The sequence below is a fragment of the Branchiostoma floridae genome, chromosome 16 (genome assembly GCF_000003815.2).
Source record: "Branchiostoma floridae strain S238N-H82 chromosome 16, Bfl_VNyyK, whole genome shotgun sequence".
NCBI lineage: Eukaryota > Metazoa > Chordata > Leptocardii > Amphioxiformes > Branchiostomatidae > Branchiostoma > Branchiostoma floridae.
The window spans coordinates 16,221,743-16,246,614 of record NC_049994.1 but is presented as its reverse complement, the minus strand read 5'-3'; the positions used below and the strand labels follow the sequence as shown (position 1 = coordinate 16,246,614).

At 42.5% G+C, this 24,872-nt stretch overlaps 2 protein-coding genes across 11 annotated transcripts; one reads left to right on the top strand and one right to left on the bottom strand.

Moving 5' to 3' along the window:
* Positions 1-317: 317 nt before the first annotated feature.
* Positions 318-23,650, bottom strand: LOC118403816 (SWI/SNF complex subunit SMARCC2-like). 10 transcript variants are annotated; one of them, XM_035802656.1, is made up of 30 exons: positions 23,480-23,650; positions 22,158-22,277; positions 21,382-21,467; positions 20,425-20,518; positions 19,853-19,945; positions 19,012-19,081; positions 18,511-18,528; positions 18,269-18,338; positions 17,859-17,934; positions 17,256-17,333; positions 16,747-16,803; positions 16,125-16,228; positions 15,631-15,764; positions 15,027-15,115; positions 14,529-14,653; positions 13,950-14,021; positions 13,264-13,377; positions 12,010-12,166; positions 10,935-11,017; positions 10,457-10,562; positions 9,824-9,959; positions 9,107-9,209; positions 8,395-8,414; positions 7,492-7,733; positions 6,935-7,118; positions 6,037-6,203; positions 5,309-5,443; positions 4,398-4,611; positions 3,785-3,922; positions 318-2,977 (listed from the first exon to the last, which is right to left on the bottom strand). In XM_035802656.1, the coding sequence occupies exons 1-30, from the start codon at positions 23,600-23,602 to the stop codon at positions 2,889-2,891; spliced, it is 3,297 nt and encodes a 1,098-aa protein (XP_035658549.1). In that variant the 5' UTR covers positions 23,603-23,650; the 3' UTR covers positions 318-2,888. The 10 variants fall into 10 exon arrangements, with proteins under 10 accessions (XP_035658549.1, XP_035658547.1, XP_035658550.1 ...); XM_035802654.1 differs by lacking the exon at positions 8,395-8,414 and having other exon boundaries at positions 9,087-9,209; XM_035802657.1 differs by lacking the exon at positions 8,395-8,414 and having other exon boundaries at positions 3,791-3,922; positions 9,087-9,209.
* Positions 23,651-23,780: 130 nt separating this feature from the next.
* LOC118403857 (methionine--tRNA ligase, cytoplasmic-like) lies at positions 23,781-24,661 on the top strand (the record flags this gene model as incomplete). Its single annotated transcript, XM_035802717.1, is given in 2 exon segments — positions 23,781-24,290; positions 24,624-24,661. Coding segments are annotated over 2 exon segments (150 nt in total), but the record flags the coding sequence as incomplete, so codon positions are not given.
* Positions 24,662-24,872: the final 211 nt, after the last annotated feature.

The following is a 24,872-nucleotide window of genomic DNA, read 5'->3' as shown; positions in this document are numbered from 1 at the left end:
TGGATATTCATGTTAATAATGGCTTCATTAGAATCAAGCCCACTATATCATTTTGGATGTTCTTAGTTTCAATAAGGGCAAAGTTAGTTGTGATCGCATCTATTTTGACTTAGATAAGCTGTGAAAACATGCAGATTATCAAAAAAATACTTTCTCACATAACACAAAAACGTAAAAATCCATCAAAAGTTGCAAACACCATCCACACACACACACACCTGTCCCTGAACACCATCAACACACAAACACACCTGTCCCTGGTGCTGAACATCATCCACAGATAAATACGCCAAAGAAACAGAAGAATAGCAACAAACTGGTGTACATTACCTTTAATATATCCATTCTACTGACCACCACAAGTAGACATAAGGGTGTACAGTATCTGTTAACATAGCCTTTTGCCATCGAAGGTGGCTGTACTTCAACCTAGTTCAGACCAAACACTTGCACTTGTTTGTACCGAGGCAAATCCGTTGCACAAACTACATATATGGAATACATAAAGGAAGTATATGACCATCTAAAACAGGCATGTAAGTTAGTTTGATACCTCAGAATCTACAACGAACAACCAAGACATTTTACACAAGATTCTTTTACTAGCAATCTAAAAGGCCATAACACATTGATATTGTTTTCTAACAGTCTTGTGCTTGCTGAAAACTTGAATCTCTTCAAGATATATGTCTTGGTTCTATGGTGCTGACTTGTACTGTAAGTATATATACCAACTCAAAGTAAACTTCCAGATGCAATAAGGGAAGAGTGTCAAATTTTGACTCATAGTATGTTCACGGAGAATGGTATGTACAGAAGTTATGTTACCACAAACAACACATTATAACGGAGCAGTCATGACAAGTGTCAGCAACCAATCTGTTGGGGGACATCCATTGAGATGGGGGAGGAAAAATGTAGGGAAGCTGGAGAATTTTCAATGCTTGAGACCACAGACATTGTAACGCAATTTGTACACATTTCTCTTATACAACATGTATATGGCTCTGTCCATGATAAGGCAGTCACTTGGATGCCCCTTCCCACTTAAGATATGTACTCACTTGGAAATGTTATTTCCAGCATTTTGCGTTGCAAAGAAATATATTGCTTTAACACAAGATGCGCACACTTCTGTGGCATTCTGTGGTACAAATTAATTGGACACAACGGCCAATACAGTTGTCCATCAAAGTAGTCAAACATATCCATAGCGACTGCCCAAGGGACTGAAAGGAAATGGTATCAGTTGACAGGATTCTGAATTTTGGGGTAAACGGAGAAATAATCTTGAAGGGACCATAAACACATCCATAGGTTAGGTGGTCACTTGTACAGGTTGGACTGTATATTAATGCCAGGCGGTCCTTATGTAAAGGTGGTTACTTGTACAGGTTTGACTGTATATTAATGCCAGGCGGTCCTCATGTAGAAATGGTCACTTGTACAGGTTTGACTGTATATTAATACCAGGCGGTCCTTATGTAGAAATGGTCACTTGAACAGGTTTGACTGTATATTAATGACAGGCGGTCCTTATGTAAAGGTGGTCACTTGAACAGGTTTGACTGTACATTAATGCCAGGCGGTCCTTATGCAGAAATGGTCACTTGTACAGGTTTTACTGTATATTAATGCCAGGGGGTCCTTATGTAGAAATGGTCACAAGTACAGGTTTGACTGTATATTAATGCCAGGCGGTCCTTATGTAGAAATGGTCACTTGTACAGGTTTGACTGTATATGAATGGCCAGGTGATCCTTATTGTAGACTTAGCTCACTTAGTCCTTAGGTCACTAGTACAGGTATGACTGTATCAGATATACTGTAATTCACTTCGTCTTCACGGTACCAAATTTTCACGGTCTGAGAAAATTTAACTTGTTCTCGGAACTTACTATTCACTGTCGTGACAAGTGCGCATTAAAAAAAGGCTGTGATTTATTTGTTATCAGTAATGATAAGTTCACGTTATAGTCGTCACAGTGAAAACCGTGAACATAACAGTACATTGAAAAATCAGGAATTACAGTAGCATATTCAGTCATAGCACATTCAAACTGGACATCCACCCAGATATTCTTGAGTACACTGTGACCATTGCAGATTGGATGGGTGAAATTGGGTTACACCAAATGACCATTTTACAAAACCACAGAATGCTGGGAAAAAACGTATTGGGTAACGCAGTGGGCAAGACAAATTAATACCAGGACTACAGGACACAGAATTCATTCACTGCATTACATATTGTTCTTACCAGTATACTAGCATAGTCTAAGCGCTGGGGACTCAAAAGCATTGCTTTGTAATACCCAAGCTGGGAATTGGGCCCCTACACTTTCTTTCAATTTTTCTGGGAGAGCTCTGGTCTTCTGTTGATGGAGAAGTTTCCACTGAATGGGTAGGATGAGTGCTATGTTTGAGAAGGGACTGTTCATTAGTACTGAAAGGGTGGGGTAGGAGGTATATTATAGAAGGGACTGTCCATTAGTACTGAATGGGTAGGATGAGAGCTATGTTTTAGATGGGACTGTTCATTGCTACTGAAAGGGTAGGGTGGGAGGTATATTGTAGAAGGGACAGTCCATTAGTACTAAAAGGGGAGGGTGGGAGCTATGTTTGAGAAGGGACTGTTCATTACTACTGAATGGGTGGGGTGGGAGATACGTTTGAAAAGGGGCTGTTCATTACATGAACAGGTAGGGTGGGAGTTGTATTAGAGAAGGGACAGTTCATTACTACTGAATGGGTAGAGTGGGAGCTATGTTTGAGAAGGGGCTGTCCATTGGCACTGAAAGGGGAGGGTGGGAGCTAGGTCTGAGAAGGGACTATCCATTAGTACTGAATGGGGAAGATGGGAGTTGTATTGTAGAAGGGACTGTTCATTACTGCTGAATGGGTAGGGTGGGAGCCGGTGATTCTGTGCCGATGACCTCCGAGGCAGTTGGGGGAGCTGCACTATCCCCCTGAGGACCTGTAAACACAAAAACAAAAACAGTTGTTTACAACCAGTATGCAGTGTATATTTTTGTCTCTGTCAGCATGGCTAGCCCTTTGTAATAGACAAAGGTTAGTTGGGCATCCCTGGCTCTGTCTGCTGAGCAGCCAAACCGCTAAATAAATAAAATCACAAGAGCAGGGTCATCTCTAATTTCCAAGAAGATCCTACAGTGCCATAAGATAGTATCAAAGCTGGCCAAGGAGTGTAGCTGGCTAAGGGAGTCAAACGGGAAGTTTGATACTATACATTACGCACCGTGGATCTGGTTGGAGATTAGGTCGTCTCCAGGACCTGTCCTTCCGTCCTGGGACTGAAATTTGCTTGTGGTGACAGAAAATAATTTTACCCCATGAAATATAAAAAACTGTTCCAAAAAATGACATGAAACTGCTGAAAAACATTCTAACCAGGAAAATCAACAACATGGGCTCCCCACTCACTATCCATTGCTTGATTATACTGCTGCTGGGATCCCTGACGCAGGGGTAGACAGCAGTCTGTTAGTCTTCCCAAACAATGAGAGCGATGAAAAAAATCTAAGCTGGAAACAGCACTGCACTAGAGTAAGATAAAATGCAGGTACCTGTACCTGGTAAACAAAATTGAAGCCAAAAGTCCTTTTTCCCGCTACAGCGAAATTAGATCCCCGCAAACTTAAATGCATTTTCAGTACCAACTGGCGTAAAAGGCAACAGAATCTTCTATTTCATGAAGGCTTAGATGAAAAAAGAAGAAGAGGAAAGATAATCTACTACACAAAGTACAGTGAAGTGCAGCTACCTGTACCTGGTACGGGTACGGGACTGGGCGTGCCTTTCCCCGTGGGCGATGCGGCTGGTCCGCTTGTCATGGCGGCCACGATGGCTGGGTTCTGGGTCGCCATGGAGGTGCTGGGGGTGGGCTGGGCGCTGGGGCCGGCTGGGGGGACAAACAAACATGTGTTTATGTCTACAGAGTTGGACAAGTTTCCTAAAATTCACTTGTCCTATCAGGCAAGCACGTAAAAGATTTACCTGCCCGAACCAAGCATGACTGAAAAGACAAAACACAAGGGTAAAAAACTTTTTAATCAAATTTGTTGAGCGCTGTATCATTCATCAAATCCCTCTGATGCAGCAATGTTGCCGACGTCATGCAGTGTAAAAAGGGTAAAGGGAAGTGTTGGGCTCCACCTTCCAATACCGTTTTCTAGACACAGTAGATTAACAACCCACTACCGTAACGGCCTTAAAATGGCTATGGGTCTACCTTCACCCTTTAACAAGCAAATCACAAAAATGTTTAATACAGTGAAGTGTGACTTACGAGGCGCTATGTGTGTACTTACGAGGTGCTATGTGTGTACTTACGAGGCGCTATGTGTGTACTTACGAGGTGCTATGTGTGTACTTACGAGGCGCTATGTGTGTAGTGGAGACCTGTCCACTGTAGGCCTGGGGCTGGGGGGGCATGTGACCATGGGGCTGTCCTGGGGTGCCCTGAGCAGGTGCCTGTTGGGACTGCAGCTGCATGGCGGCCTGCTGTCGGGCACGCATCTCCGCGGCCTTCAACTGTTCCATGTGGAAGGCCTGCCGGTCTGCTAGCAGCTGCTGCCGCTGATACTCCAACTGGAAAAGGATAAAGGTTAAAGTTGAAATCCTTGCCACAGCTTTTAGTGTACTGAGCAGTACACAATATGAGTGGGTCCTGATACAGAAAATTCAGGTTCAGGTCCTGAGGATCGGGTCCAGGTCCGGACCTGAACGATTGATTGTGAATGGGCGGTCTCAAAACAGTGTACAAAATACTTTTCTGAGCCCAAAAACTAGGTTGCACAACTGAATTTCAAGTTGCACCACCTACAATTCACTAATTTCTGAAAAAAAGGTACAATGCATAACCTTTTACTATCATGTTACTTATAAGCATGTTTGTTTCAAACTCGAAATCAAGTAAATTGACAACAAAATTGAATTCTAAGGCTCAAAATCTAAAATGCACCCTGTGCTACCTGAGTTTTAGAAGTAAGTTGCACCAAACAAAAAGTGGTTGCAATGTGCAAGTGTGCAAGTGGGTATTTTGCACGCTGCAAAACAATGGTCATTTTCCCTACAAAGGAATCTGTTTGGTGGCACTGGCATTTTAAAATCCTATCTTCATGTAAACAATTTATCTGTACATCTGACTGAAAAAAAGGGACTACAAACTACTCTACTTCCTTCTTCACATTTTCTTGGACCAGTAAGTCAATTTTTTTCTTTTATCCAATGACCTAAATTATGGTGTAAAAATTGAAAACTTTATTTTAAATGTTTGACAACTCACTGCTTCCCTCTCCCTGTCCATAATGGCCTCCAGCTCCTCAAAGTGGCGTAACTTGATTTCCAGTTTCTTCATCTGCGTCTCCACGAGAAGCGCCACCAGACTCTTGATTTTCCTCTCCTCCACCGCGGCTAGGTGCTGTGATAGGGGAAAGGTATTATCTTCATGACTAGCATTACAAACATGGAAGAACGAAGCAGTGGGGACAAGACATGACTTGGAAAGTTGAGCGGGACCTTGCTGAGATGGGCTGCAGTTGGGAGGGGGCTCAGCAGACAGAAGCAGATAAAAGAAAATGGAAGACACAGCAAAGCGTTGACGATGATGATGGTGACAACAAACATTGCGTTGTACTATTTTTTACCAGAGGAACACTTGCCTGTGACAAAATGCTGTGTATGCTTGCTAAACAAGCCAGCAAAATGCAAATAGGGCCACCATCGCCTTCGATGAAAACATGTGAAAATGTCACAGTTAACCTTAACCACTCAAAAGTAACAGTTTGGCATCCCAATCTTTATTCATTATGCAGTTAAGTAGCAGTCAGGAAATTAAAACTGTACCTTTATCTATTTATTGAAATCGCAGACAATGTAATAAATGGCAAACCCAGACAGCTTAGCTAATATTGGGTGCCAACACATACATACATCTACACTTCTTATATATATAATATAAATAATTAACTCAAATGGTTAACGTATACTTCAAATGAAACAACAAGATCGTACCTTTGCCTTGACAGCAGCAGCTGACAGTGCCGCGGCTGCAGCCGTCGCCACGTTGCCCTTTGGAATGTCTTCTCTCTGCTTAAGTTTCTCCTTCTGTTCATCCGTCAGCTCCACTGCCTCCTCAGGTTTCTCCTCTTTTGCTTCTTCCTTCCCTTCTTCCTTCTCTTCTACAGGGAAAGTTGCAGAGAAAATGAAAAACAATGAAATTTCGTCTAATGTGAAAAATTATTTGACTAGCCCTTCCCCTTTAAAATGCTCAAGGCACCTACTGTAACACAGGAACCCAATTTTTTCCTCCTCTTTTGCTTCGTCCTTCCGTTCTTTCTTCTCTTCTACAGGGAAAAGTACAGAGACAAAAACAACAAAATAAAGAAAGACTATTCAATTCCCCTTTTGCTTCTTCTTTTCTTTCTTTCTTCTCTTCTACAGGGAAAGTTACAGAGACAAAGTTTGCTTTACTCCCATATCGTAATTCTTAAATGAGAACATCTTACAATGTCCAATGCACCCAGTATCTGTCTTTTTTCTGCCTTGCGCCCTCCTGGTATAGCATCATAAGACAAAGGGCTAACCTAGGTTTTTAGAATTGTGTTATTTATCTTGTACTACCAAATAAAGATGACTTTAACCCCTACTTTCTTCAAACACGAAAAATTGACTAACAAGCCCTTCCCATTAATATGCTTGAAGAGGCGCAGGACCCTTTGATTTCCCTTCATAAGGACAGGTGCAGCCTCTACCAAAAAATGGATTGAATGCCTCCCAGTTACCTATTACTTGCATTTTTGTTAATCATGTATATTTCATTAAGTTGATGTTACTGACTATCATCTGGGGTTTTCCTCCAAAATCAAAATTTCATTCATTCAGGTCTTAAGAAACAAAGACTGCTTCTCACCATCAGCAGGTTTCTCCGTTTGGTCCGTCTCCATTTTCTCCCCCTCCTGAGGCTTTTCTTCCTCCTTAGCCTCTTCTGGCTCCTTCTTTATCTCCTTCTCTGTCTTCTCCTCTTCTTCTTTCTTCTCTTCTTCTTTCTTTTCTTCCTTTTCTTCCTCCTGTTCTTTCTTCTCTCCTTCCTCCTTCTGGAAAGACAAACCGATCATTAACAAAATTGTTAATACATTTTTAGCAAATGTAGATGCTATGAATGTTGCAATTATTATCTTAATTCCAGCTTAATGACAATGTAAACATCTACAGAAGTTATTACAGTAGACAGAATGCTATGGAAGTATAGGCAAGATTTTTTGAGTCAATGGGAAAATAATCCAAAGGCCCACTAAAAAGAATGGCAGTCCAAATAGTCCTTATACAAAGGTGGTCTCTGGCACAGATTTGACTGTCATATGTGAGATATACAAAATCCACAAAAGAAATCAGAATACACAGTCAATTTTCCTTGTCAAAAAAGACAACAAGGCACATTCTTTTCTTCTTATGTCAATTGAAACTCACCGATTCTTCTGTTTTTTCCTCCTCCTTCTTGTCCCCCTCCCCGGACGGGCCAGGTTTGGTCTCGTCCGTTTCCATGGGTTCTACTTTCTCCGCGGGCTCTTCCGTTCCCGTTCCCGCGATCCCCGTGTCCTCTAGTAAGAGGTCAGGGGTCAGAGTTCCTGACTTCGCGGCGTCCTCGACTTTCTTGACGTGAGCCTCGATCAGCGCTGGAGGAACCTCGTCTTTTATCTTAGAAAACTCCTCTGTGGAAAGAAGGCAAGAAGCAAAATAACAAATAACATTATCAGAGTTTTCATCTAAAAAGCAGTAAATAAAAGTTTTCAGCACGGATTCTTGCATGCATTCTTGCTTTGAGGGCTAAACTTCATCAATACACAGGCAAACATAACTGTCCTTGGTGCTGAACACTATCCACACACACAAGCACACAGACCTGCCTTAGTGCTGACCACAATCCACAAACACACCTGTCCCTGGTGCTGAATACTATCCACACACAGGTAGATGTACCTGCCCCTGGTGCTGAACACCATCGACACATAGGAAAACACATGTTCTTGGTGTTGAACACTATCCACACACAAACACACCTGTACTTGGTGCTGAACACCATCCACACAGACATACCTGTCCTTGGTGCTGAACACCATCTAGATACCTGTCCTTGGTGCTGAACAACATCCACACACAGGTGAACACACTTGTCCCTTGCTCATTGATGCTGAGCACCATCCACACACAAGCAAACAGAACTGTTCCTGATACTGAGCACTATCCACACAAAGGTGTACATCTTAAGATGAAGACAACGGTTAATCCCAAGGCCAGTAAGGCCACCAGTCACAGCCCTGACCCTCCCCTTCCCTACCATCCTCATCCTACGCTCTCCACCCCTCTCCTTACCTATAGCAGCCTTGGCAGCCCTCTCCTCCCCACCCCTCTAATTACCCTCCCCACCCTCTCGTTACCTTCCCCACCCTCTGGTTACCTTCCCCATCCCTCTCCTTACCTATAGCAGCCTTGGCGGCTGAAGACGCCACCCTGGGGTCCACCGCTGATGCCAGGAAGGCAACCAGTCACAGCCCTCCCCTCCCCACCCCTCTAATTACCTTCCCCACCCTCTTGTTACCTTCCCCACCCCATTGTCCTTACTTCCCCACCCATTTCCTTACCTATAGCAGCCCTGGCAGGTGATGACGCCAACCTGGGGTCGACCACTGATGCAAGGAAGGCTACCAGTCACAGCCCTCCCCTCCCCACCCCTCTAATTGCCTTCCCCACCCTCTCGTTACCTTCCGCACCCCTCATTCAACCCTCCCAACCTCCTCTTCGTTACCTTCCCCACCCCCTCGTCCTACCCTCCCCTCTCCTTACCTATAGCAGCCCTGGCAGCTGATGACGCCACCCTGGGGTCGACCACTGAAGCCAGGAAGGCAACCAGTCACAGCCCTCCCCTCCCCACCCCTCTAATTACCTTCCCCACCCTCTTGTTACCTTCCCACCTCTCTAATTACCTTCCCCACCCTCTCGTTACCTTCCCCACCCTCTCATTACCTTCCCCACCCTCTGGTTACCTTCCCCATCCCTCTCCTTACCTATAGCAGCCTTGGCGGCTGAAGACGCCACTCTGGGGTCGACCACCGAGGCCAGGAAGGCGACCACACTCATGACAGGGTTCCCCTGCTGACTGAAGGGGATGGGCTGGTAGGCTAGAGGTCCTGGAGAAAAAACAACGGTACATAAACATGGTATTTAGGGGTGGTACATCTACAAGTTACAAGGGATGGGCTGGTATGCTAGAGGTCCTGGAGAAAAAAATAATAATAAACAAGCATGGTATCATTTAGAGATGGTGCATCAACAAGCTACAAGGGATGGGCTGGTACACTAGATAGATGACCTGGAGGAAAAACAAGTGCATTTAAGTATCCATCAAACATACATAAAAGTCCATTCGTGTGTGGGTGGTTAAAAACCTTACAGTCCTGTCTCTGGGTTGACATTATCAAAAGGTGACAGTCACCTGTTGTCAATCCTTCCACAAATGTGGTAATTCGCAAAAGATCAATTAATCACGGAAAATTGATATCCTACTCTTTGAAATCATGAAGTTTCTGTACGCCAGGTACCTGAAATTGTGTGAAAATTGATGTCTTCGATGGGCAGACCTCAATCAGTCAGTGAGTCAATCAATCAACCAACCAATAAATACATCAATATCTTACCAACGGCCTCCTGCGAGTCCTCCAGATAGGGGTCCTCTATCGGCTGGCGCCAATCAATCAATCAATAAATCAACCAACCAATCAATCAATAAACACTGATAACTTACCCACGGCCTCCTGCGAGTCCTCCAGATAGGGGTCCTCTATCGGCAGGCGTAGGAAGTGCAGGATACACTCGTCCTGGGTCCTGCTGCCCACATGCTCACACACCTTGTTCCAGTCATCCTTATACATCTCCATCCCCTGGGAAAACAACAACAACAGTTCTGTAAGTACATATAACACTACTTGAAAGGGTTACAGTCCTCTGGATGGAACATTAAGCTAGAGATCCCTTGTTTGCGGAAAGCCACACCTTGAGCATGTTAACCCTTGTCCTGTTAAGAATTTTTTTGCTTTCTTTGTAAGAATACACTTAGGTTCTAGCCAGCCTGAAATTTTTCTTCCATCCTTTTGGTATGGCAGAAAATCCTGTTGCCAGCGAGAGTTAGACATAGTCTACATGTGCTTGGCTGCAAACTGCTTCTAATTTTCTAGAGATTCTTACAATTTTTTTTAAAAGTCCAAGTTTTGTCATTTTGTTACAGGCCGATTTCTGTCAAATGAATGGACGAAATGGGCAACATTTTTTTCCACCCCAAGCAGAAAAATTTGGTCAAAGGACAGAAAGACAGGCGCTGGCTAGAGCCCTGGGATACACACAAGACTGTACCATCAGGCTAGATAAATGTAGCCCTCACCTCCAGCAGGAGGAGTGTCTCCTGGTCAGTCCATGGTCTGGTGGCTGTCGCAGCTTTCGCCTTCAGTGCTGCAGCTGACTTGGACGTGTACATGTCTGTACGCAACCTAAAGAACAAAAAGGGCATATTATTGAACTTTAAAGGTTACGGTTATGGGTTACATGAACAGGACTGGAGCAGTATCTCTTCTCCCTCAGAAACATCATGACTGAGACCAGCTAAGAGTGAGGACTAACTGACCCAATAGGAGAAAAAGGGTTTTGATGCTTGAAAAGCTTCCCCATCACAAAATGAGAGAAAAAAAAAGAAAAAAAAAAAGACCTTTGAGTCATTACAATCCAGCTGAGTTGCAGAAATGCTGCTAGACTATGAGTCTCTGGTTAAAAGCTCCTCACTTTCCGGAACTCATACTACAGTGTCTATAGCTATTCTCCTACGCTTCTTTTCTCTTCTAACAGAAGACCTATTTTTGGCTCACCCAAAGTTCTGTTGTTCGCTGGTGGCAGGCTTGGCATCCTTGTTGTTCTTGTCAGCGAATTGCATCATCTGTTGGGAGGCAAACTATGACAAATAACACGTAAACAACCAGCGGAGACGCAACAGAAAAGGGGGAACTGGCAACCATGCAGAGGAAAATCAACAAAGATCTCAACTCAAAGGAAAGGAATGGGAAGGGAATGAACAACAAAAGTTACAAACGAAAATAGTTCTAATTGAAAATACATCCAGGGGAAAAACAAAGTCCCTCCGAGGTTACATAGGACTGACGGACAAGGACATCTCCTTTTCCTTATGGACATGGTCGCATACATTGTGCCTTTTTGTGTTGGACCAGAAGAAAATAACAGTGGACCGGATCTTGGACCAATTTGAAAATGAACAGATTATACGCAGTCTGGCAGGCGTTCACACGTTTTGAAGCTTGCCGGTCGAAGAAAGTAACAATAGTGAAACAGAGTACATAGACTCTGTAGTCATTTCTACCAAGTTTCTCCAGTGAAGCATTGTTTACATGAAGATGGGAATCTAAAATGCCAGTGGATGTCAAATACTCCACGAAACAGATTCCTTTGAGGCGAAATGGACCATTGTTTTGTGTATTGCCCATCTATAACTTTTCTCAGTCCAGGTTCAGGTCCGGACCTGGACCTTATCCTCTGGACCTGGATGGTACCTGTACCAGAATTTCCTGTACCTACCCCTATTCTGTCCCTGGTACTGACCTGTTGTGATTTAGCAGGCTGAACAGGCTTAAGTTTCAAGGGGGATGGGAACTACACTATTATGTGTAGAAGCAATCAAATGAACAACCCAGAGCTAAAATAGCACTAAAAAATTACAGTCCTTGGGCCGCACCTGGGACAATTACTGCCGTATTGACGTCACCTGAGGGGCGCTGAATGGCAGCTACTCTAGACCCTTGCGATTTAGCCCCTCCTATTGTAAGCTTCTCACAATGCAGCCCATGGCTGCTAAGACGGAGTAGTTAGCCCACCCAATAACAATAACAACTATAGATAGGATGGACACTAGGCTCTGTCCCCAGTACTGACCTGTTGTGACTTGGCTGGCTGGACAGGCTGCAGTCCCGAGGGAGTGTCTGACAGCACGTGGAAGTGGGAGGTGGGAGGGGGGCCCATCGGCGTGGGCTTACTGTCAGGGTCCACCTGGTAGTTCACCAGTCCCCACTGTTCCAGGAAGGCATGCACTCTGTACAGGGGAACACATTTATCATTATACTTTGAGCCAGAGTTCTTGCCAACTCAGTTGAGCGTAAGAGGCCTCTATGCTGTACCTTGGATCCCATACATATCTATCACAAAATTGCCAGGCAACAGAGGTCATAGCAAACCCAGGAAATCTTGGTTCGAGTGTGTCAGGAAGGACATTGTAGTGTACGGCCTATGCAATGTGAACCTGCAGGATAGGGCCGCTTGGAAGCGTTGTGTAAAGACTAGCCCACTGCTGGCTACCCGTGTCATGGAACCCAGCAGTAGTACAATCAAATACTGGATGCTACTTCTAGCTTAAAAGTTCATCGTTGGGGTATACAGCAGGGCTCTAGCCAGCGTCCGTTTTTCCGTCAATTGGCGGAAATTTGCTGCATCTGACGGAAAAATTTAAAAACCAATCCGTCAACCTTGACAGACAAAAATCCTTGTTGTCCACGGCCATCAAACCCACACACTGTTTGTTTTGCTATTGTTATGATTGTTGATAATGTGTGTCGGTGCCCTTTTGCATACGATAATCTCATTAAAAACCCGTTTTTCAAGATCTCAGTTCAGTCTCTCTAACTCCTGGAATAAGTGTTTTCGCGACAATGGGAATTGGCTGACGGAAAAAAATTTCGAGCTGGCTAGAGCCCTGGTATACAGTACACATTATGCTCAGAATAAATATACTCGCCATGTCTCGCCATGTCTCCAACCTCTTCCTTATGGGAAAGGCACTTAACACGACTTTCCTTGACGGTGGAGTACTAGTGATGACCACCGAGCCTCTTCAGCTTATCTGTCACTAGTGTGCCCCTAAAAATGTGCTTATGTGCAATCTTGTACAGTTTGTATGTGCCAAAAGCTGTAAATCTAAAGTTCATGTGTTGGAAGAAGTCTTTATGAAGATTCTAAAAACTTAATGGCACTGCAAATTATTTCGTACACTGGTTGAAACGCAGGGTAGAGGCCCAAACACAGCACAGGGGATACAAAAATATCACAGAATAGGGCCCCCCCCCTACTCAACTGCTATGGCGAGAATCCTGAGTAGTATGTTTCATGTGTAACACACGTATACTACAGTCCCACCTCATGATGGCACACACATCTCCAGCCAGGTTCCGTCTGCAAGCTGTGCTGGTTAGGTAGTCCATGGGGTTCAGCCGGTAGGTGTCAATCATGAAGTTTCTGTACGCCAGATACCTGAAATTAGGGTAACAGGAGAAATAAAATAACCGAAGCAGATTTTATAGGTAATGCTGTATTTCAGAAAACACCCCTATCCTCATGGTATTGTGGAACTTTGGTTTGGTTTGGTTTGATTCGGGTCTCCATTAGTGACTGATATGTCACCTTTCTTCCTGGAGTCTGGTTGAAAGATGTAAATGTCTGTATGGCTGATAAGAGACGGAGGTTTGTCAAGCCTCCATCCGGGTGATTTGTAATTAGTCACCACCTCCAGACCATCACACACACCGGGGCATGCCCCTACTCTTTTTCAACAGGTGTGGTGGGCTCTTTAACGTGCGTGAGGTGTGGCTTTCCCCAGAACTTTGGTTCCTATATTGTCATAATGATTGTGAACAGTTTTCAGTCCCATATCAGACTTGGAGTTCATTTTTCCCAAAGCATACATAGCTACCTACCTACTAAAGATTATATGTGTCCATGAACAGCTTTTCAAGTAATGCTAATGGGACAGACGGCACCAAAACAACAACCTTCTTGGCAAAAGTACTAAAAAGTAAAATGCAGCTAACGGAACAGTTACTTACACTTCAGGTGTCTTGGACTTGTTCTTGCTGTTGAAGAACTCAGGCAGGGCCCTCTTCTCTATGGTGTGGATGCTGAAAAAGAGAACACAGAAGTTTACAATGTTAGAACCTTAGAACCATTGTACTAAAAATACAATAAGTAGAAACGACTGTTACAGTAATCTGTGGATTAGTGCTGACTTATGAAAGAAACATGGATACAGAATCTGAGGAGGAAGTTGATTTCAGGGAATGAACATATATAGTCAGAGTCAAATTTTCTTCCCAGCACTGCATTTTCATCTTAATCCTCTTAATTTGCCTTCTAGATCTGAATTGTGAAATTAATATAGAAAACAGCCAAAGTCAACACTTTCTTACACTTCTGTTTTTATTGAGACAGAAAGGAAATGACTTGGTTAGGCCAAACCAAACATTTGGAACATCTCAAGATTTCAAAAGCTAGGCATATTCAAGAGTTACTTCTGGAGTTAGACCTCTGTTCTTATTGATGATTTTTTTCTCTGATATGTCAGACAATCACTGACTTATATTGCTCAGGCTTCACCAGGTCTTTTGCAAGTAAGAACCGAGGCATACCTGTTATAGTCAAACCATGCGGAGTAGGAGGGGATGATGATGTGATGGGTCTGCTCTGTCACGTTGTCTTCCTGTGAGTCGTCTTTAGGTCCCTCCCCTTCCTTCTTAGTCTTATCCTCCTCACTCTGCAAGCAGAAAGACACAGAATAGGAAAAAAAAAGGGATAGGAAAAAAAAAACTTATTTCACAAAGCTCCAAGTTTTGGAGCCTCAAAAACTTTGATGAACCCAACCTCAAATTCTTAAACAACTACTGTGATTTTATCATCTTTCTACAAATGTCAGGACATAAGTCAAGTCAAGTCAATATGATGTATCTTCACATATGTAAACCTACAAAAATATCTGGGTGCAAAAGTGCACCCACAGACAAACAATGGGTGCACAGCCCCAATTTTGGGTGCACCAAGGTGCACATTCACCCAGTACTTTGAGCCCTGATGTTCAAACAACCAAGTGATGTAAACAAATCAATTGTCTTGAAAGACTCCTGTCTTACCTTTCCCTCCTCATCCTCCTTCTCATCCAGGTCTGCCAGGGTACCTCCTTTAATAGGCTGCTGCTCACTGTCCTTTTTAGTGTTCACCACTAATCATATGGAACAAAAACAACACATTATTTAGAGACCTTCACCCCCACTACACACAGGGGAAACTGTTATAGCGGTAACATTATCATAATTTTTCCTTCGATTTCACAGAGTTCTGAGACTGTTTAAACTGTTTGCATTGAGTATTTCTGTCAACTTTAAGACACAAAAATCAAGACAAGCAATGGATAGAAAAGCTGTTTACATCTAGATTGAAGTAAAATGATGATACAAAATGATAATAAAACTTAGAAAGTGGGTGCACTTTTTTTAAAGATATTTGTATGTTCTCATTTTGCATGTCTACGTTTTAAGAGGGTAGGCAGGGTACAGAATCACCATTACCATTTTGGGGGAGGTTGACTTCTTTCACATTCTAGGCAGGCCAGGGAAGTTTGTAATTGTTTTTCATCTGTAACAGTTAGTTTTCATTTCATTTCAAGTTCCAACTGTGCTAGTCAGGGACGTTAGTACGGAATCTTTGTGAAGGCTGTATACAAATCTCTCTCTTTACCATTTTTGGGGAGGTTGACCTCCTCCACATTTGGGACAGGCGAGGGGTTATCCATGTCCTTGGTGGAGTCCTCCTGGTCAGGATCCTCTTTAGATGACCGCTTCTTACGGTCAGGGGTTGGTCCTGGGGTCCTACTACAAATTTGAAATACAAGCAGTAGATCATGAAAAATAGACAATTTTAAACTTTTGTTCACCACAAAAACTGCTTGCATTGCAGGGTGTGTGTGAACATCATTTCTGCCAATATTAAACTGTGTTCTAACAATCTGCATGTACTTTGCACTTATTTGTACCACATCCTGAGTATGGCTGACAATTTCTAACACCTCTCAGTGTTCAAAATCGTGGGCAAGAGCTACATTTGCATGTAATACATTCTGCAACTTTATCAATCTTGCTCTACATATACACGTATATGGACTTTGTAAAGAAATATAACAAGAACAAAGGATGAAATGCATTATAGCCGGCAAAATCTAGCCTCTTCTGTACCCCTTTTTCTTCTTCTTGGTAGGGTCTGGGGAGGGGGACCTCTTGCGCTTCTTGGGCCCAGGTTTGCCCCTCTCCCTTCTCTCAGGCTCCTCAGAGTGGGACATCTGGAAAAAGGCAGTTTTCTGGTTACAAAACAATGTATAACATAGACATGTTAAAGAACCCACCACTTATCAGCGAGAGAAGGGGTCCTTCCTGATGTGAGTGGTTCAAACTTTACAGTCTGGTCTTACAAGGCTTGTACTTTTGGTGTCTGATAGTACCATAAGGCAGTGTACAGTTAAGATGATACAGTGGAAGCCACTTAATTGCACAACAGATGATTGCACACTTCTGTTAATTGCACGGAATCCCCAAATCCCAAGCCAGTGCAGTGCGGCTAGATAACTTCGCATTGTTGAACCACCCGGATAATTGCACGACATATTCTGGCAAATGGGTTGTGCAATTCAATGGCTTCTTCTGTAGTACTATAACATTACGATTAACTCAATGAAAGATAGAACAACATATTGGAGTTTGATGAGTAGGAGTGAAAAGTCGCAAAAAAAACTGTAAACACAATGAAAATTTGCAGTATGAAAGTTAATGCAACCAAACAATTGGAATGCTTTCTGCCCACCTCCTCTGCTGCAGACTTCATCCGGATACCATTTCGTCTCGGGATGGTGTTTGGCTCCTGTCATCAATCAATCAATCAATCAATCATACAGTATAAAGATATGGATTTTATTACAGTAAGATCATAGCAAAGCAGATGAAAAGTTTCATTACGTTTTGTCAACATGTTCTTTTGCTAATGGCAATTTATCAGTTTTTGTATTGACACATGTGGCTTACATTGAAACGTTTTCATTCAGTTAGAAATGTTTTTGTTAAGAAAATCTATATTAAGATTATAATCTATTTACATGTCAATGCATTCTTGCTAAAGGCAATTTATATAGATAAATTAAACATGTGCAACTCAAATTAAAACTTCAACCACAGCTAGAAATGTTTTAGTTGAGACATTCTATTTCACAGGTTTGCATGACATACATGTACAGTGTATGGTAAGGAAATATCTGAGATATTCACTATGGGTATAACAATTTTAAGTTTATGATCAAATGAAGAAAATCAGCTTACTGATTCATCGATCTCATAGTCTTCCTCGTTCATCCATTCGTTAAACTCCTCCAGGTCTGTAAGCCAGCGGGCATTCACCTGAGGAGAAAAAAAAAGATATTTTCTTGAATGCTTCTTGGCTGGATACCTTAAACTATGTATATCTTATTACATGTACTTGTATGTCATTGAGGCATATGATCTGTACTTAAGTGGTTTCTGTGACACGCACATTAGCAGCCCTGGTCTTGTCCCATAAATACATGAACGTCAACAATGGGGTATCATAATAAGCTTTCAAATGATATATAACTGTTGCAACGGCCAACAGGTAGGTAGCAATGGCAAAGTGGATAGAGTTATCACTTTGCATTTAGCAGGTTGTGAGTTCCGTCCCAGGACATGGTATATGCTGCTTTCTCTCTTTTAGTACTTTTGAGAAGGAGTATGGTAGCTAAACACACACCACTACCTATGGACTAGCCCCCTGCTGTAGTGCTGCACTGCCCTTTGCACCATCTGGTGCAGGAAGGACTTAAACTTTTAATGCCATCTACAACGTAGACATGTAGATATGTTTGACAGATATCAAGTTTCCAGATTTTCTGAGTGAGTTTTGCGTACCTTCCATGACCCCTGGTGGGGAGGGGGGAGGTCGGGCTCCTGGTTCACTTCACTGCTGGGGGTCCAGGTGTCGTAACTGTCGGGAAAACAACAAACAATAAACATAAACAACAAAGCACTGCTTTTTCGGCAGCTGATAGTACAATGCGGATTCACTACGGCTTGGTTCTATAGCCAAGCACGGCCTACTCTTCGCGATAACTGTGTTGGATTCTTTTACACGCAAAGTTTTGATGCCTGAAGCTCCCCTATAATATACAGGGCTGCCAGCTTTACATCACCATCCAAAATGTTGAACTCCTCACGTGTCAGGGTAGTGCCACCAGGGTCCGGTTATTTACTGTAGCTATTCTGGTTATACAACTATGGACTCTACCAACACAGGTGAGCTTTTACTCGACCATTCTTACCTGTCAGGGTAGTGCCACCAGTGCACCAGGGTCCGGTTGTTCAGGATCATGATGGGACGGATCCAGTCCTCTACAAACAAGAAAAAACAGTGTCATTTTTTATCTTTAAGTGAAAATCCATAAAGGGAACACTGTGCTGCAATCATGAAAAACAGCCAGTACACTCACTTTATGCCGTACAAAAATTTAGAATCATTAAAAAAGTATTCTTTGAAAATTAAAGAAAAAATCCCGTTACATACCTGTGTCTCGTATATGAGCTGTGGGGAAAAAAAAGACAAATATATCAGTGGTCAACTACGTAAGCAAACTCCTCTGACAGTTACGTACCAATAAAAATGCAGTGTTGCTAGTACCCAATCTAAAAGACACACATACATGTACCAGTAAAAAGTGCATTGTTACAACTCGAATTCACACACACACAAAAAAAAAAAAAAAAAAAACGTGTACAATGCGCCTTAGTTCAACAAGTTAACATTTGTTTTGACATTGTTCTTTCCCAGTGAGAAAATACTATCAATTTTCCTACTAACAGTGACTGTTTATCAAAGCCTGGTCTAGTCTCATATTCTCTCGCGAGCCTGGTCTAGTCTCATATTCTCTCTCGAGATCGAGACTAGACCATTCTCCGCATCCAAGATGTACTGGTAGACATTGAAAATTTGGAGGTACGTTCTCTACCTTTAATAAACAGTCACTGTTAAAAGAAAAATTGATAGTAACAGAGATGTAAGTCTTACGTTCAGAATAAGGTGGGACAGGTGGGAACACGATATGGGTGGCAGCGGTCTTGTCATCTGTCACAGTGCCCTGTAAACAACAAAGTTAAACTTTTCATAAACCAAGCCATATTTGGGACTGTGTTCTCACAGCATAAGCGCCACCTGCATCGGCTACATATAGCAGCAAGAAGCAGAACTCTAGTTAAAATCTCTGAGGAAGATGTCTGTGTTTATGTGTATGTGTATGTGTGTACCTTGAGTGATACCTTGTTCATACAGACACATAAACTTACCTGTTGTCTCTTGATAATGTCCTTGAGTTTGCATGTGTTTATGTTCCTGTGTGTGTATGTGTGTGTCTCTGTGTGTACCTTGAGTGAACTAATTTATCATACAGACATGTAAACTTAGCTGGTGTCTCTTTATGATGTCCTTGAGTTTGCCCTGCAGTTTGGGTTCTACCTCTGGCATCATTTGTGTGTGTGTGTGTGTGTGTGTGTGTGTGTGTGTGTATATGTGTGTGTGAGCTTGATCATACAGACATGTAAACTTACCTGGTGTCTCTTGATGATGTCCTTGAGTTTACCCTGCAGTTTGGGCTCTACCTCGGGCATCATGTAGATGTTGTGTGTGTGTGTGTGCAAGGATGTGTGTATGTGTGTGTGTGTGTGTGTGTGTGTAAGGATGTGTGTGTGTATCTGTGTGTGTACCTTGAGTGAGCTTGCAGACACCAACTTACCTGGTGTCTCTTGATGATGTCCTTCAGTTTGCATGTGTGTTTGCATGTGTGTTTGCATGTGCGTGTGCGCGTGTGTGTGTGTATACCTTGAGTTACCTTCATACAGACATGTTAACTTACCTGATGTCTCTTTATGATGTCCTTGAGTTTGCCCTGCAGTTTGGGTTCTACCTCTGGCATCATGTAGATGTTGGGTCGGGTCAGACAGTCATTCTGTGGGAGGAGAGAGAGGGAAAACATCACCACTGATGAAAGGGCACACAGGTTAACGGATTAACTAAACTACTTGGAAATCTTGAAACGTTCACAGTAGTTTTACTTTTGCTGTTTTTACAGAAACCTCATCATCATGAAGTCATGACACCGTTTATATGTTTTACTGAGTCTGTGTACTTTATCATTGACACTGTAAATTAGCTGTAGATACTGCACAATGACTTTACTGGTAGGACTGAACCTTAGCAAGTTTGCCTTAACAATATTGTACCTTCAGTCTTCTGCAATAAGCGATGCTTACTACTGAGTATGTATCTTTGTAGCCTTCCAAATTACAAGAGTCCAGTATGTCTCCATTCATATTTGCTCAGCTGTTTTCTGCTATTTACACTTATTTTCATACAAAGTTCTATCGACAAGGAAAATATCCTAGTTAAATGTGTGTGGGTAAAAAAATGTTATGCAAAAAGTCTCACCAGGCCACCCACCTGTACCAGGCTTCTCTCGATGTTCATGAACATCTCGACATTTCTGTCCATACGAGATGGATTCTGAAAATCAAACCTTCGCCTGTACACAGAACAGGGCAGAAGGGAACAACATAAACATATACATGATTCATGAACATCTCGACGTTTCGGTCCATACGAGATGGATTCTGAAAATCAAACCTTCGCCTGTACACAGAACAGGGCAGAAGGGAACAACATAAACATATACATGTATGGTTACGATTCTTGTGTATGTATATGATTATTCATTTTTATCTATCCATGGGGGCATATTGCCTAAGCTCAGGTATATGAACAGGTAGCTGTACCCAAACCACAGTACTGGTACCTGGACTTGTACAGTACAGTGCCCTGGATGTTATTTTACTACATTTTGTAGTAGGTACAATATCTAAAAAAAATCTACATGTATGCAATACAGAGATAGAAATTATGGAAGCTGGAAAGATGTGGACCAAAAAATGACATGTACATATATCTGCATCATGGTATTTTACTGTATAGGACTGTTACAATCTTTTGCATGCATAAAGACCCTGTGTTTTGTACATCCATACACTCCAGGGCTCTAGCCAGCGTCCGTTTTCCGTCAATTGACGGAAATTTGCTGCGTGTGACGGAAAAAATTTAAAACCAATCCGTCAACCTTGATGGACAAAAATCCTTGGTGGAAGCTACAGGCGGCTTGGGGGCGCCGTAAAAGCCACACACCGTTTGTTTTGCTATTGTTATGATTGTTGACAAAGTGTGTCGGCACCCTTTCGCATACGACAATCTCATTAAAAATCCGTTTTTCAAGGTCTCAGTTCAGTCTCCCTAGCTCCTGGAATAGTGTTTTCGCGACAATGGGAATTGGCTGACGGAAAAAAATTTCGAGCTGGCTAGAGCCCTGGTACACTCCATGTGTATTTCCCCACTCACCATCCCTGGTCACTCTTGAACTTGAAGACTGCAGCCAGGATGTGGCAGAGGCCGCCGCCTGGCTTAAAGTCCATGAACAGTTTAACCTGCATGGGTCAACAAAGAAGGGTTTAGTTTACCTCAGTCTGTTAGCGTTTGTGAAAAGAGGAAAGTAAGGGCTACCGCACCAGTCTAGCTCACTGCGCGTGCAGAGATGATCTTCCTTCGCCATGCAAGTCTTTAACAATAAGAACAAACAGTACAATCTACAAGCACATGTCAATTAGTGGACAAATATTATCTTGGCTAGAAGGCTCAGAAAAGCCAACAGATCAGAAAATGCTCCTGTCCTAGTCCAATTGTCCACCCCAACACCTGCTTGAAGATTATATCAGTTGACCATGGCTTAGAGTAAAGACTACAACCACTTCCTGTACTGTTCATGTCTGCTGAGGGCAACAACAACAACAACAACAACAACTGGGATTCGAACCCCTGACCTGTAGGTTTGGATGGTTTGTTGGATACTCACAGGGAGTTTGGTGAGAGGTGGTTTGTACTTACAGGGAGTTTGGTGAGAGGTGGTTTGTACTGTACTTATAGGGAGTTTGGTGAGAGGTGGTTTGTACTGTACTTACAGGGAGTTTGGTGAGAGTTGGTTGTACTTACAGGGAGTTTGGTGAGAGGTGGTTTGTACTTACAGGGAGTTTGGTGAGAGGTGGTTTGTACTTACAGGGAGTTTGGTGAGAGGTGGTTTGTACTTACAGGGAGTTTGGTGAGAGGTGGTTTGTACTTACAGGGAGTTTGGTGAGAGGTGGTTTGCTGACATGTTTGCCGAAGCTGTCCTCCTGGTACTGTAAGAGTTGCACTGTCAGACTGGCCAGCCCTTTGTTGGTCAGTGGCTCCGCCTGTGTGTGCTGTAAACAACAACAAAAACAAAAACAACATTATAGTACATGTATTAGTCTGTAAACCATGCAGCAGCCAAGGCCCATGGAAGCCAACCCTTTGTTGGTCAGTGGCTCCGCCTATGTGTGCTGTCAACAACAACAACAACAACATTATATTAGTTTGTAAACCATGCAGCAGCCAAGGCCGATGGAAGCCAGCCCTTTGTTGGTCAGTGGCTCTGCCTGTGTGTGCTGTCAACAACAACAACAACAACATACATCATGTTAGGATAGTAGAGTTTTCTTTTACGATTACACAACCAGTTAATATTACCTGATGACGTTTCAATGCCAATCAGACATCTTCCTCAGAGCTTATAACTGGAGTTCTGCTTCTCATGAACAGTATACAGTTGTGTAAAAGATAACTCTACTATCCTATGAGAGTATGAACTACCTGATGAAATCATTTTTGTAAACATTATATTAGTACTCTGTAAACTGTGCAGTAGCCAAGGCCTATGGAAGCCAGCCCTTTGTTGGTCAGTGGCTCTCCCTATGTGTGCTATAATAACAACATTTGTATACATATAGTTTTATTATTAATTGTTGGCATATCATTTGATCTTTGTTTCTTTGCTACACAAAGAAGACAGCATAGTATTACCTACCAAAACAATATAATGGCAGGTCATAGTGCTAGTAATATGCATGTTAAAACAAGATTTTAGTACCTTTAAAGCAACCGATTAATATAAAATCCAGCCTGAAATTATGACGGTTGGCAGGTTGTGTTTTACTTAGTTGTGTATTCAGGGTCTTCAATATTCAGCTATCTATCTCCAATACACTCTGAAGGAAGAAAGACCCATATCATATTTATAATACACCTGGTGATTATATAATCTACATTTACGATTTAGTAAATCGGGAGGGGGGGGGGGCAAAAAAGCAACCTGAAAAAATCGGTCAAATGCGTATATCACACGGGACTGCATAACGGAGTTTGTAAGCCCGTGAGAAGTTTCAGCCAGGAGCAAAGTTCCCGTTCCCCGGAAGGCGGGCGTTTCAAAACAAACCCGCCAGACTTCCCCACGCTTTCCTTTCCAATCAAACAATGGAGGGACGCCTGGCATTGTATGGGGCCCAAAACGGGTTGACAAGTTGGCCCGATTTCTTGCGATTGTCTTTCTTGATGCAGGCGTGTTTGGTCTTAAAAGAAAGCTTACCTTCTTGCAGTTCTTAGAGAGCCAGCTCCGCACTTGCTCGAACTGTGCTACGGTGTCGGGCGAGTCGTAAAATTTCACGTTTGGTCCGCCGTCTTTCTTCCGTACCGCCATCATGGAAGGCATTGTACCTCAGACGGTAGGTGGGATGTCCGAAGCAGCATGCTTACATGCCTGTAAAATTATTGCAGTAAATACAACTACATCAAATTGTGAAATCAAAATATTCATAATACATAAGTTGAATACATTTCATTATACAAAGATTATATTACCTTTTATAAATTTGTTGTTTTGTAAATATATATTATTTTAAATGAATATATATTTCAACAGGCATTAATTAATAAAATAAGAGGCTTCTTTTAATTACCCCAGTCAACGGTGAATTGAGTTAGACGTTTGATGCGCCACAGGCGGTAATTTAAGAACTTTAACAAAGTTTTGTCGTTAAAAAAGCATACTTTTAGATATGCATAACAAAATTTGCTGAACAATGTTTCACTGGTAGGACTATAAACTTCGCTAAAGCACTGTTAAAGTTTACCCCGGACACAGATGGTCTCCCCCTGTCCCTGGTGCACCCGTGCCGAGGCCCCCACATGTGTATCTGACGAAAGTAGGTGAAAACTTGCTCAATCCGGATAAAAACTGTTCCTATTTCCGCAACTGTCGAGTGTTTCTCGTCGCGATTCTTCCAACATGAAGTTGCTAGCAGATTCAGGTAATCAACATGCCCTAAAGGCAGTTATAGCCGCGAATATAGCAGGAACGGAGCTTCAAATCGAGGAGGTTGATCAAGCCAGCTGTGCCGGTGAGTCTTGCGAAACGCCTAAAATCGTGGAAAATCGAATCTCTGTCACGCAGTTACTGTAAAAGTAAAGTCATGATACATTTGATATTTTGTTCCATGTATCGCAGACAAACGTTTTCATTTATTATGTAGCAAAAAAAGGAATCAGACGTCATTTTACTTGGATCTTTAATTGCTTTGTTTTTGGGGGAAGGGGGGGGGGAACAATTATTGGTCACGTGTGATGTACTTAATGATAGCCTAGGGGGTGTGTCGAGGGTGTTTTTTGTTTGTTGACATTTTTGACAACTGACCCTAGACTTTGACATGATCATTCTTGTTTATTTCTAACAGATCTTCCAGCATTAGTGAATTTTCTGCAAAGGAGACAGGTATGTTACGGTTCTTTTGTATGTCTTGCAATGAATGACTAACTAGAGATTACTGCCCTTTGAGCTATTGTGTAATAATGCTCTACTTTAAAGCCAATGGTGATTTTGATGCTCTTATTAATGTTACATGATTTTCAAAGACAATAAGATATCAACATTGTACAAAATACGAGCAATCATCATGATGTCACAGTGCCGCACAGGTAAAGCT